Source organism: Hemicordylus capensis, chromosome 1 (assembly GCF_027244095.1).
Source record: "Hemicordylus capensis ecotype Gifberg chromosome 1, rHemCap1.1.pri, whole genome shotgun sequence".
Lineage (NCBI taxonomy): Eukaryota > Metazoa > Chordata > Lepidosauria > Squamata > Cordylidae > Hemicordylus > Hemicordylus capensis.
In genome coordinates this window covers 101,825,568-101,840,397 of record NC_069657.1, presented here as the reverse complement: position 1 = coordinate 101,840,397, position 14,830 = coordinate 101,825,568, and the positions used below count along the sequence as shown (strand labels likewise).

Sequence of the window (14,830 nt, the reverse complement as noted above, 5' to 3'; positions counted from 1 at the left end):
ATCAAAAACTCCCACCTTTTATTTAGACTACTTCAAACATCACAGTGATTTTACATGTGAAAAAGTTTATCTAACTGCATCATCCATGTAACTTGTTCTTACACAATCCTATGACCTGAAATTTTAGATTCTATCTATTAGATTCTAAATTAAAATTCTATCCAGATCTATGAACAAGCTGCATGGATGCCCTGTTCAAAGGGCACACTACATTTAAGGTTAAGCAATTTCAAGTCCCAGTAATTTCAACAGAAGGTCAAGCTCATGCTTCACTCTATCCCAGTGACATTCCTGAGATTTAGAGCTAACTGCTTAACTTTAGCTGAATTGTGCCCAAAATATTTTCATATATGTAGATCCATGTGATTATTTGTCATCAGAGTCAATTGTTTCAGAAGTTTCAGTGTGAAGTGTTCTATTCATTACTAAAGCTAAGACAGAGGCTTGCTCAAGTTCACGCCTTGGAGCCTTTCACACGATCACGTGGGCGGTTGGGCAGAAGGCAGGGTTAAGCCTAACTTCCCTGCAGATGATACAGACTAGCCCCAGCCACTCAGCACCACCAAGCACATGATTGCCACCGCGGCAGCCATGTACACACAGCCATGTACACACAGTGCCTCAGCAGCGACAACAATGTGCCATGCGATGAGCATGGTGCACTGGGGGATTCCAATGGGAGACCGGCACTCTAGGCGCTCATGTCTGTGCCAGCACAGATTACAAGCAGCCCACACTGATATACAATCCTGGAGCCTGGGTTAACGGTGTGCTCGCTCCATTAACCCAGGCGAAGAGCCGGGCTTTGACACTGGGTTTGGTGCTGCATGGATCCGCAGGGATTCTGGCAGTTCTCACAGGCTTGGCTGCTCATGAGAACAGCCTCCTTGAATTTGTATGTATCGGGATTTTAACCTAGTCCAACTACTTCACAGTTGAATTGACAGGTGGCCAGAGCCATCCTAAGGATACAAGAAATGATGATGAAGCTATCTCTCAGACTTAAAAACAACCTATAGATTTTAGGATATAAAAATTGATAAAATACTAATAATAGTGGCACTAGATTATGGGGGGAGGGATCTATTCTACAGCTAAACATTGCTTAAGCCTGATCCTAAACATGCTTTAGCCAAAGAATTAAATCCCACTAAATCCAATGCAACTTCCTTTCAAATATGCCTAAGTGCAGGATTTCAAGACATAATAAGATAAGGGGTAATACTGTGATGCTAATGTTGATTACAATTATGGGGAAAGATATCGACACAAGCCTATGTAAATAAGTAACTTCCTTTCAAAATATTTTAAAGCAGAACCGGTTTACAGAATTGTTAACAAGTGTGAAATTAACAAAACAAACCAAGAAAACCCCAAACCCACTCAGGCAAGTATTTTATCTAAGCAACAGGAATTGTTCACTCAAATTGTTTGACAGAAGATTTCCCAGGTTCTCTCTAACTGTACATGGAAGCTCTACAATCCCAGAGAACTTCTCCCCTTCAGGCACTCCTTTTAATTAAAATGGCCCTCATTGCGCCAGTGTAGCAAATTTGCAGAAGGAAAAAAAGACATAAGGATAGCAGCTTGCATTCATCCATCCAATTCATTCTGTAGGCTTCCAACATTATGATCAAACTGTTCTAAGAAGCAGTCTGCTCAAGTTGAAATTAAATGCATTCTTGTTTTAGCACATAAGATGGGCAGCTAGAACTAAAATTCTCAGATATATATGCAAGTTTCCACCTATAAGTCTATAATATAATGAGAATTTGTACCTGAGAGTTACTCTGCTAAGTTACTATTAGGAATACCAGCATTAGGGAGTATGTTCCCACATCATGTGAATTAAAAGATTCACAGGTCCTCTCTCTGTACTCTTGTTCCATCCGGGTCAAAGAACCCCTTAGAGACTTGCTTTCTCTAAAGTATGCTGTGTTTCCCTCAAGCCTGACTCTGATGGTATTTAAAATCCTTTCCATCCTCTGCAGGCAAACAAAAAGGACATGTGAGAGAATTGCTTGAACTTTTCATGACAAATTCTGTCTAATGAAAGCAAAGGTTCTCAAGATAGTGTTGTTTGGTTTTTTCCAAATGAACAAATGGAAGGTGAGTTCATCTAGGGGAGGTAGGAGACACTGGTTATTTCCCCTTCCCAGACTTTTTCTGTTAATCACCCAGAAGGAAACGATTTATTAGGGAAAAGAAGCCCACATAAACAAGGGCAAAATTTGCAACAGCAAATCTGCTTGTTAAACACAGCTACCTATCATACCGATAACCAATTTCCTCATGTGATTGATGGATGGATTAAAAAAAATCAAATCAAGGCAATTTTAACAAGCTAGGATCACTGCGTCCAATTTCAAGATTTCCAGCCATTCTTATATTTGTGCGTTTTTCATTCTCCCCCCCCCAACAAGACATACTGTTTCCAATAAAAAGCTGCATGGCCGTGGCTGAGAAGACAATAAAAGAGTGCCACCCATGTGTAAAGCCAAGAAATAAGCACTCCGTTTTTCTAGGAGAAGAAATCCCTGCTGATTAACCTAAAAATCTTCGTTTCCTTGCGATCCTCCCCAAGAAAATGATCTACCTCTGGCAGGTAGGAGTCACCTGCTTTTTTCAGCAAGTTAACGGGGGGGAGATAAATTCTAAGCAGGTGCTCGTCTTATACAAGCAAATCTGTTTGCAAATCACCACAAAGGCTCAGCAAAAGGGTGGTGGGGGGGGAAGACACGTTGTGAATCTGGGAGGAAGGTTTGCAGCAATGATAAACTGATAAACAGACACAGCCCGCTCAGCTGTCTCCTTCCTGGCACGCCGCTGGTAGGGAAGCAACGGTGCCTCCTCAAACAGATCGGCTGGGGTGGGGTTTGAGCAGGACTTGCAGGGTCCCAAGAGGGCTACCGCCATTGCCATGCAAAGTTTCCGAGTTCCCCCTTGTAAGACGCGGCAACAGAGAAAGGCGTTGCATGGGTGGGTGGGTGGCTGCGCACCGACATCGCGCGCCTCCTTTGGATCCACCAAGGGAGGCAGCAGCAGCCAGGAGATCCTACATTGCGCTTCGCCGAGCCGTTTGATTTGTAGCCATAGAAAAGCCGCTTTTCTATGCTAGATTGATCAAGCGATTGCCAGGGATTTTTTTAATTATTATGTTTTTAAAGAGAAAATCTTATGATACACCCCACCCTTTTCCCCGCGACCCCCTTGAGGGTGGCTGTCATTCATTCACGCGCAGCCCAGTTTCTGGGCTAACTCGCGGCTGGATAGTGATCCTTGATCCTACTTTTAGAAGAAGAAAGAAAAGCGCAAAGACCGCTCGAGAGAGAAAAAGAGGGGGCGGCAATCGGATGCTCCACAACGCCTGCCGGCTACCTATTGTCTCCGCATGGCCATGGAGACGTAGAGCGCGCGACGGTGCCTCTCAATGGGTTTCCTTCCTTAATAACCTCGCGCCCGGCAGCCGCGTTCCAAGGGCGGCCGCGTTTGCACATCCCCTGCCGTGCAAGGCTGGGATGGCCCCCTTCACCTCCTCTCGCTCCCCCGCCTTACCTGCTCTTGCAGCTGCCAGGCAAACCCACACGCCTACAATTATATCCATCTGGGCTGGTCGCTGCTGCGCTGTATTCCCCGCACAGATCCCGCACGGCGCGGCACAGCCGGGCTGCACTTCGCTTCCGAGCGGAGCCTTCAAACTTGAGGCGCTTGTTTTCCCAGGGCTGTGAGGAGGCGGAGGAGGAGAGCGAGGCAGCCGCACCACCAGCGGCCAGACCTGCTACCCTGGAAGAGCCCACGTGCTCTCCGTGGGGAAGGTGCCCGGCTCAGCTGCCTTTTCCCGAGGGGCTCCGCGGTTCACGCCCAGCCTGACGCTCAATCTATCTTCTGCTCTTTCTCGGTCGACGCCGCCGCCTCCCGTTGCCTCCGCCTGCCGTTAGCGGGGTGGCACCGTGAGCTCATCGGCTGGGTGGATCCCCCTCGTGGAGCCTAATGGACCCGTCTGAACCATTACCAGCCCCCTCCCTCTCGGAAAGAACGGAACAAGTGAGCAGCAGCGAAGATGCTCGCCAGAAATCTGCCCAACTTCTCCAGAAAGGGGAGAGAGCGAGAGAGCGAAGGCTACCCTGTCCTCCTTGTGTGATAAGAGGGCGCATAGGCACAGAAAGGGAGCGGGGGTCGTGTCGCTCATTCAGTTTAATGAATCCAGAATAACTCCTCCTGGGAATATACCACTGGAATATACAAAGACCAAACTACCCCAGGGTGAACTTTCTCACCGCGGGACATGGTGAAACGGTTTCCTGTATCTACCCAGTCACTCACACCACATACAGAAATAATATACATGCACAAGTGTGCTCTGGAGGGGTGCGGCTGCCCAACTTTTAATCACTTCTTCAACCCCATTGACATCGTGACCCAATGCATGCTTATTACCCGTTGTGTTATGTAGGGCTTAGTGCTCGTGGGATTGTCGCCTGTTGCTTGCAGCTCCAAAAAAGCATAGGAACATCGGAAGCTGCCATATACTGAGTCAGACCATTGGTCTATCTAAGCTCAGTATTGGTGGGAATCTCTCTCAACCCTATCTTTGATATTATTATTATTATTATTATTATTACATTTATATCCCGCTCCTCCTCCAAGGATCCCAGAGCGGTGTACTACATACTTGCGTTTCTCCTCACAACAGCGGCAGCCCTGTGATGTAGGTTAGGCTGAGAGAAAAGTGACTGGCCCAGAGTCACCCAGCTAGTTTCATGGCTAAATGGGGATTTGAACTTGGGTCTCCCTGGTCCTAGTCCAGCACTCTAACCACTACACCACGCTGGCTCTCATATGCCAGGGAGGGAACTTGAATCTGTTTTCTCTTCCCAGAGCGGCTCTATCCCTTGAGGAAAATATCTTACAGTGCTCACATTTCTAGTTTCCCATTCATATGCTACCAGGGTGGACCCTGCTTAGCTAAGAGGACAAGTCATGAGAGCCAGCATGGTGTAATGATACTTGCTGGGTGACTCTGGGCCAGTCACTTCTCTCTCAGCCTAACCTACATCACAGGGCTGTTGTGAGGAGAAACTCAAGTATGTAGTACTCTGGGCTCCTTGGAGGAAGAGCGGGATATAAATGTTAATAATAATAATAATGATGATGATGATGATGATGATGATGCCTGGTACCACAAGACCAGCTCTCCTCTCGTTCGCCAACAGAAGCATGTTGGAGAAGGGTGCGGCTATGAGACCTATAACACTGCAGCCTCAAACATTCTATCAAAATTAAGCTACACCCCATTATCAACATTGCTCAACTGTCTCACATGAGCAACAGGAGTTATGCATGCATAGGTGCAGAAATTGTAACCAGTGTTTATAAACACAGCAAGGGACCATTAAGTAAGCTCTCTGTAGAGGTACAGAGAGCAGTATGTATTCCAAAGAACAGGAGTAAGTTTTATTAAGATTAATGACTCTTAACTCCCTACTAAGTATGGCTAGGATTTGTAGCTTGCAATGAAAGCTGCCTGCAATGCAAGGAAGGTTAAATGAAAACACCTCCTCATTACCTACCCAGTTAAGGCTTCCAATTACGTTGGAATTATCCAAAATGTTGTTTTTATATTTTGTATACCACCTTGGGGTTAAAATATTAAAGGAAACCACAAAATGCAATAAACACATAATTTGATCAATTTTTCTTTTTAAAATTGTCACATTTTATATTTTTCTTGCATTATTAAGAGTCATTCTTGTGTGATTCAGACAAAGTCAAGAAAAAAAATTCATTCACTGCAAGGATATTAATCCGTGTGTGTGTGTGTGTGTGTGTGTGTGTGTGTGTGTGTGTGTGTGTGATAATAGCTCATTGATCTTAAATTCTGTTGGCAGCACAGAACACAGGAATATGCTACCTTTAAGTTTTTATTTTCTACCTTTTGTGTCCTGAAAAACTTCTCAGATTTACAAACAAAACAGTATTTGCTTTTTTAATGTTATTAAATATTGCAAATTCTACATAATACAGTTTGACTTCAAATAATTGTCTTTGCTTGTTGTGCCCTCTACCACTGAGAAGATGTTTGACCTCCCCAGTTATTTGAACAACCTTTTTTCCATTCTGAAATGTATGGTCTTTAGACAAGGTGCTGCACGAGCACATAATAACTTCTCCAGTCCAGACATTTCTAGGTGAATCTGGTTTTCTTTAACCTCTTTAAACTGGCTTCCAGTCTGATTTCAGCTCAGCTACTTCCTTTGGTCACCATAGGTAACCTTTGCCATAAAATGGACAGGAGGAATACAGCCCTATTCGTTCTCCTGGGCCTCTCAGCAGCTTTTGAGCTCAATCTGGGACAAGTTCCCTGAGGACTTGGGCTGTCGTGTTATGATCCATGTTCAGATGACACACAACATTACCCCTAATTTTCAGCATCTGAGGTCCAGTTCAAACGATACAGCAGACTGGCCCCATACAATGAGAGTAATGAGTGCACGCAGCCTTGTGTACTACTTCATTCTGCATAATCACATGCAACTTGAATACTACTTAAGTAGGGTGAGGGGTTGCTTTGGATTAACTGCTCCGTCCACAAGATTATGCGATTGTGAGATGATGCAGGAGTGCTGCATGTTTTTCTCTTTCTTCCATACTTTACTTTTGGTCTGCATGTTAGCTGAATATCAAAAAAATATGTTTTTAGCTTTCTATTCTTCCCTACCTGCTGGTGTGGCTCATGGGTTCTCACCTTGCTTCCATCAATACCTGCCTATTATCCAAGGAGAATAGTCCCTGTGGTACCAGTCTTTGTATGTAATAGAGAAGGCTTTAGACTGCCACCTAGTGGAGGACCATAAGTAAATTGCCCCAGCTAACTAGGCAAAAGTTACCATTTGAACTGGTATCTTCTGTATATTTAGCAGGGGAAGACAGCATACTGTAGTTAGGGACTGTTGCTGTTATCACCACTGTGTAGCTTTTTACAGTATGTGTGTCCTTTTAGTTTATTTGTTTGTTTAACATAGTTATATACCACCTTATATAACATCTCAGGGCAGTTTACAAACAGCAGCTAAAATCCAAAAATCATTTAGAACGGATTAAAATTACTAAAATAAAACTTTAAAACATCATAAACTAAGAAGTCTGATGAAAAAGGTGTGTTCTTAAAAGTAATTTAAAAACAACCAGAGTTGGGGAGATTCTTATTTCATTTAGGAGTGTGTTCCAGAATCTCGGGGCAACTCTAGAGAAGGCTTGGATTTGGATCACCACCAAGTGAGCTGGTGGAAACCGCAACGGGACCTCCCTCAGTGATCTTAATAGGCGGCAGGGTTCATGATGAAGAAGGCACTCTTGTTTGTGACAGAACCATTTTCTCATTCCTTTAGTTAAACCACTGACATATTTGACAAAATTTTAATAATTCTTAATATTGGTTTTTATTATTTATTATTTATTTATTTACACAGTCAGACAGATGTTATTCACTGGTTTGTTTTATCCAGACATCGAGTCCTTCCCAAGGACCTGGGATGGCTGGATTCTATTGTCAATGTTGTTGCTGTTGTTATAGATATCATCGCAGAATATAGGCTGTTCCCAGTAAAGCTGCTTTTTGTAATTGGCTGATGGTGATTTGTGTGGCCCCTATGGTGTTGAGGTGCTCTTCAAGGTCTTTTGGAACTGCACCCAGGGCTCCAATTACCACTGGGATTATTTTGGTCTTTTTCTGCCACAGCCTTTCAGTTTCAGTTCGTAGATCTTGGTATTTTCTGATTTTTTCTATTTCGTTTTCTTCTATTCTGCTTTCCCCTGGTATTGCTATGTCGATTATTTTAACTTGTTTTTCTTTCTTCTTGACTACAGTTATATCTGGTGTATTGTGTGGCAGATGTTTGTCTGTTTGTAGTCGGAAGTCCCATAATATTTTTGCATTTGCATTTTCTACCACTTTTTCAATTGTATGGTCCCACCAATTTTTGGCTACAGATAGCTTGTATTTTTTGCAGATGTTCCAGTGCATATCCCTGCTACTTTGTCATGCCTTTGTTTGTAGTCAGTCTGTGTGATCTTTTTACAACAGCTGATTAGGTGGTCCACGGTTTCATCTGCTTCTTTACAAAGGCGGCACTTGCTGTTTGTGGTTGATTTTTCTACTTTTGCTCTTATTGCATTTGTTCTTAGTGCCTGTTCTTGTGCAGCCAGTATTAAACCCTCTGTTTCTTTCTTCAAGTTGCCATTCTTAAGCCATTGCCCGGTCTTGGTGATGTCTGATTTTCCACTTATATTTTGCAAATATTGACCATGCAGTGGCTTATTTTTCCATTTTTCTGCTTGGTTCTTGACTTGTTCTTTCTTGTAGGCCTGCTTGGTTTCATTGGTGTTGAATAGTTTCTCATTACTGACCATTTTAAGTGCATCTTCTTCACTGTCCCAGCGTGGTATAGTGGTTAGAGTGCTGGACTAGGACCGGGGAGACCTGAGTTCAAATCCCCATTCAGCCATGAAAATATCTGGGTGACTCTGGGCCAGTCACTTCTCTCTCAGCCTAACCTACTTCACAGGGCTGTTGTGAGGAGAAATGCAAGTATGTAGTACACCGCTCTGGGATCCTTGGAGGAAGAGTGGGATATAGATTTAATAATAATAATAATAATAATATTCTTCTAGGCCTTTTTTCTCCTCCTGTGCTGTTTGATGGACATGCAGCATGTCTCTTCCACCTGAGCTGCGATGGAGGTATAGCCTATCTACATCACTGCGGGGGTGCAGAGCATGATTGATGGTCATGATTTTCCTGGTCTTACTATCTAGCGTCTCTAGCTCTGCCTGGGTCCAGTCTATTATTCCTACAGTCTATCTGATAACAGGTATAGCCCAGGTGTTTATGGCTTGTATGGTGTTCCCGCCATTGAGTTTGGACTTGAGGATTTTTCTAACTCTCCTGATGTATTCACTTCCAATTTTTCTTTTAACTTCAGTGTGTGCGATGTTATCAGCCTGGAGAATGCTCAAGTATTTGTAATGTTCTTTCTCTTACAGGTTCTTGATCTTGCTTCCATTGGGTGGTTCTATTCCTTCTGTTTTTGTTATTTTCCCTCTGTTCATTATTAATGCAGCACACTTGTCTAGTCCAGACTCCATTGCTATATCGCTACTGAATATATGGACAGTGTTTAGCAGTGATTCGATTTCTGACTGGGACTTTACATACAACTTCAGATGGTCCATGTACAGCAGATGGTTGATTTTACTTGATGTTTTAGATGTTTGGTATCTGAGTCCTGTTTTATTTAGTATTTGTGAAAATGGGGTCATGGTGCTTACAAACAACAGAGGGGATAGTGAGTCCCCTTGGAAAATATCTCTTCTAATGCTAACCTGTCCAAGTGTCTCGCCATTGATTGTTAACTGTGTAATCCACATGCTCAATGCTTTTTAAATAAATATCTGAATGTTTTTGCTGACACCAGTTGTTTCTAAACATTTTAGTATCCATGTGTGAGTATCCAGCTATAGTATTTAGTATCCAGCTATAGAGCGGTATCTAAATGCAAGTGCTATTGCTATTGCTATTGCTATTGCTATTATTCCAGTTAATAATTTGAATATGGTTGGCAGGCAGGTTATCCGTCTATAATTACTTGGAACTGCACCTTTTGCTGGGTCTTTCATGATGAGATGAGTTTTCCTAGTTATTAGCTATTGTTCAATATCACCTCCTTGCAAAATATGATTGAACTGTTTGATAGTTGTTTATGAAGGCTTGTTAGGTGTTTAAGCCAGAAGCCATGCAGTTCATCGTCACCTGGTGCAGTCCAATTTTTAATTTTCTTTGCTCTTTCATTTATTAATTCTGGTGTTATTATTAGATTTTGCTTTTGTTGGTTACATTTTTCAACTTTTTTCACCCAGCCTGCTTTTTTATTATACTCTATTGGATTGTCCCATAATTTCCCCCAGAACTGCACTGTTTCTTCTTTATTTGGTGTTTCTATGTTTCTTGTAGTTTCTCCTTCTATGCTTTGGTAGAAATGTCTCTGATTCGATTGGAATTGGAGATTCTGCCTGTGTTGTGTAATTCTGGCTTCATACCTCCTAATCTTCTTTGACACTGCTGTTATTTGCTGTTTTATTATTTCTAGGACTTCTCTAATTTTCCTTGAATCTAGATGGTATTTTTGGATCAGATACTGTTTGGTGTTTTCATTCTTCAGCTTCTTGTCTTTCATATCTTTCAATTTACTAGCATCTGATCTAAGCCTAGCGATTTTATTTTCTAATCTAATCTTCCATTTAGGTGATGTACTACTTTCTTTTTTGACAGGTCCACTGATCTTATATCCGAGCTCTTGTGTTGTTATTGTTGCTGCACTGTACATTCGTTGGTTTGTTTCTTGCAAATTATTGGTTGTTATTTCTGCAAGTGCAGCATTGACATCTTTTAATGCAGTTGTTTTTTGGCAACTGTTTTTAGAGCTGGAAGTCGAACCCTGGTGGTTGTTTGGTTATGTGCTCAGTTATTTTTTGCTTTAGTTCTTGTTGCTTTTCTGTTAAACAGCATTCAGGTTTTTGAGGTGAAGGAAAAGGGGAGGTTGCCTGGTTTTGATTTTGGAACAGTTCAGCAACAGTGGCATCCTCTATTTCCAACACCTCCTCCACCTGCGCCTGAGCAACCTCTTCAGTTGGTGGTAATTCTTCTTCCATATCTTGAGCCTGTGTTGCTCTTTGCAGTTCCTCCAGCTCAACTCCTGTGAATACTTTATTTCTTATTATGAATCTTCTCTTGTCTGCTAGCCTTTGTTCCGTTATTTCTGTATCTGGATGCTTCTCTTTCCAAATTTGGTACATTCTTTTTAAATAACCTCTTCTAGTTGGACTAGACTTGTAATAGCAGATCATTATTTCCTTGTTGGCATTTTTCATATATTTTTTCCAGTTAAGCAATGTTTCTTCCAGTAACCTTGCAGTCTCCAGCCCTGGTCGCTCAACTGAAGATCCTGAGTCCTGTAGCCCACTTGCCACCAGATGTCCAGGGACTCCAGCACCTGGCGTGGTCCTTGTTGACCCGGGCGACGACCGATCCGGTATAGATTTGTTAAAGTTACGTCTCACCATATTGGTGATGGGAGAGACCCTCTTGGTCTGGCAAATCTGGTGAGACCTGTCCGGTATGGTTGAACCTCTGGCATAGTTCTCACCTTCCTCAGAGCACGCAAGCCCCACAACCACGCCAAGGTAGTGCCTTACTGGGGGATGATGATGATGATGATGATGATGATGATGATGATGATGATTGGCAGGGGGAATCATGTACCCTATCTTGGACTTTTTGAAGGGTGATAAACATCCTATATATAATAATTTAGAGAGAGAAAACCTAATGTGAAAAAAAACTAGGTAAAGATTGGTCTCTATCATACCTACCATAAGGAAAGGATTTTATTTCCAGTGAAAGGAGGTCTCAAGAGATGGCTTTAAAACCTGAGTTTAGAAAGGACTGTCTGTAGGAATCATAGCAAGGACACACTGTCACCTCACTTGCTGTACTGCTGGGTTACTTAGCTGATGTATTTAGCTATTCTTTAGCACCCATTCTTGAAGCCTCTAGACACCTTAATGTTCACTAAAATAATTTCATGAAGAAATTAATCATACATAATAACATCCATTAGTCCCTCTCAACTGCCCCTTAAAAAAAGAAGTCTTAAACAGATTAGAGACATATTTTTCTCTGTCACTCATCAATGTGATATTTGTCTTCTTTTTATCATAGTAAATGATTCATATGAGAAGAAAGTGGATCTCATTTAAAAAAAAAAAGAGGTGACAGGAAAAGCTGCTTCTCCTACTAAATAATCCCATACAGCGTTTAATCCTCAGTGCATGTAACTGAGGGGAAAGGAACAGGACACGAAAGACAAGCATAAAACAATTTCAGGGGAGATAATTTGTTTTGTCGTGTATTATGAATGGTTCCTGCATAGAGAAAAACATGGCTGCATTAAATGTCTGGAATCAGGTTGTGTTTTATAATCCCAGTCGATTAACTTGAAGCCGGTTTCAACATAACATTTTTTAAACCATGAGACTGCTTTGGAATTCATTTTTTCTTTTTTCCTCCCCCCTCCCCGCCAAAAAATCAGATCATACTGAAAAGGCATAATACCCAATTAAGGTATGTCCTATTGGCAAAATGTATGACATTGGGGTGGTGTTTCTTCTTTAGAAAATTGTTTTTGCTAGATACTATTAGACAAATCACATCCAAGATATTTGCTCCACAAAATAAGACCCTCCCTCTTATTGATATTCCATACTAGTAAATATAATTTGTATTTTCCAGTCATAGATATATTGGTTGGCTGCCACTGGAAATGAAAAGACTGGACAGGATCCAGACACAATTAGTTATTACTGAATCCCAATTACATGAATGGTGCTTAAGTAGTCATGCCTAACTTGTCTTATTTATTTAAAGAGTGCATAGTCATGATTAATTTAGTCTGGATCTTGCCCATTATTAGGATATAAGCATGAACTTCTTCAAGTCTTTTCTATCACTTCTTGTTAATTTTACTCTCTGCTGGAGTTTAGGCATCTATTATGATGTATATCCTGCCCAAAGTTTCACTAGAAAGAAAAATGTTTCATCTTCATGTTTCTTGGGAAGAGAGCTGGTCTTGTGGTAGCAAGCATGAATTGCCCCCTTGGCTAAACAGGGTCCACCCTGGTTGCATTTGAATGGGGGACTACATGTGTTAGCACTATAAGGTATTCCCCTTAGGAGATGAGGCTGCTCTGGGAAGAGCACCTGCATGCTTGCATGAAGAAGGTTCCAAGTTCCCTCCCTGGCATCTCCAAGATAGGACTGAGAAAGACTACTGCCTACAACCTTGGAGAAGCTGCTGCCAGTCTGCGTAAATACTGAGCTAGATGGACCAATGGTCTGACTTGGTATATGGCAGCTTCCTATGTTCCTATGTACATGTGTGCCAAATTTCAGCTTTCTGTACATCATGGAAGTTGTTTAATAATTATGAAGCAAATGTGAAGTTAATCAGTGAAAGTGATGCCTGAGCATCTGTAGTGATCAGCCACCCCTCCCCTAAAGAGTTAACCAGAAGTGAACCCTGTCCTGACTGACAGGCTGGTGAACTCCAGAGCTCAGCCAATCAGCACACCAGGGGGGTGGGACCTAGAGAGCCGTTGGGAGCAATGAGAGTTTCTTTGTTAGAAGAAGCTGAGCTGGAGGTGCAGGAGGACACATGTGGTCATGGAGGATGGCTGCAGGAAGATGACTGCAGCTCTTGGAAGACAGAACTGCAGCGGCTTGAATTCTCAACCAGGGTTTGGGTGGGTTCAAGAAAAAAGAAGACTGGGCTTTACCTTCAGGAAGTTTAGTCTAGAGAAAGTTTGTTTAGTCAGATTTTGTATTTGACTTTCTATTTCTTTGGAGTGTGCTTTGTATATCCCTGAAACTGTTCTATGATTGTTTACCTGTAACATAACTTAACTAAGAAACACTAGCCTTCGCCCATCCAGCCAGGGCATTGCAAAAGACTCTGTAAGCATTTAAGTGTGCTTTTGCATTTTCCTACATACCTGTTCTTTGCAACTGGGTAATCACAATTTTTAAAATGTGCCGCCCCAACATCATTCAGGGTGCTTTTTGAAGTATTCTTGTAACCTACTGAGTATTTTTACCTGTAACTAAAAGCTGAGAAAGACTCAGACAGAAGCAGTCTGTGGCATATGAATACAACTGTTTTTCTTTTTCTTTTCTTTTACAAGCCTCTCCAAGTGGATTTTTAACTCAGGAATGGGGGTGCTTAAAGGGGGATTTCTCTGGTGAAAACACATCTCCTCAGGCTATTAACAGCTATCAATTTTCTCCCCATGTGTAGATTTTTGTACACATGTGTAGCATGTGGAAGATTTTTGTACTTTTCCAATAGCAAAATAAAGAGGGTTTTCCCTGGGAAGAGAGGTGGGGTGGGTGGTGGCAGCCATTTTGAAAATACAGGAAAGTTTTAGGAGTAGCCTTTGCCAGAAAGTTCAGCAGGGATGATTCAGCATTTCCCCTTCCCCTCACGTGAGCTTGCTCTGAAACAAAGGCTTCAATCCGCTACAGCACCTTTATCTGGATTGCATTCCTGTTGAGAAGTGCAGAAACTTGTTTCCTAAACACAAAGCTAATGTGACATGAAATACGTTTCATTTGGACCAGCTAGAGTTCAAAAAGTACTATACAAGTTTTCAAACTATATTTTCCTTCAGATTCAGTGTTCAAGAAAAAATGGAAGGAAATTGATACATTTTCAGGGCCAAGACATGTTTTATGCCTGCAGTTTTAATCCTCACTGGTCCAAAACCTATTGAGCAGGATCCAGATTAAACTAATAATGACTAAGTCCTATTGAAATATATCGGGCTTAATTTAGTCAAGCCTAAGTTGTCTCATTTATTTCAATGGTGCTTAGTCATGACTGGTACCATTGCCTGGATCCTGGGTTCCAGGATATATATAATACAGGGTTATGCACTCTCTCAGGCCTCCTAGTTACCATCTTTCAATACTCATATCCACATTTCTTCCAAGCCCTTTCTCTCCTCAGTCCTCACTTCAATATTCATCAATATCCTGATAAACAGGGGCGTATCTAGGGTAGGGCAAGCAGGGCACGTGCCCTGGGCGCCACTTGAAGGGGGGCACAAATTCTTAAAATTATTTTTTAAAAAATGGCCACCAAAAACAAAATGGCCACTGCACATGCTCAAATGGCCTCTGTGAGGCCTTAGGCCATGCCAGGCCTCGCAGAGGCTATTT

General features: G+C 42.1%; 1 protein-coding gene across 7 annotated transcripts in view; it reads right to left on the bottom strand.

The window, feature by feature from the left end:
• NELL1 (neural EGFL like 1) overlaps window positions 1-3,917 on the bottom strand; it is a 768,366-nt gene extending 764,449 nt beyond the window's left edge. For 2 of the 7 annotated variants that reach the window (XM_053266636.1, XM_053266637.1), the window contains exon 1: window positions 3,556-3,917. In XM_053266636.1, the coding sequence (XP_053122611.1) occupies window positions 3,556-3,604 (49 nt within the window). In that variant the 5' untranslated portion in view covers window positions 3,605-3,917. The remainder of the gene's footprint in view (window positions 1-3,555) is intronic. The other 5 variants (XM_053266634.1, XM_053266639.1, XM_053266640.1 and 2 more) reach the window with 3 other exon arrangements.
• Between the last annotated feature and the right edge of the window lie 10,913 nt (window positions 3,918-14,830).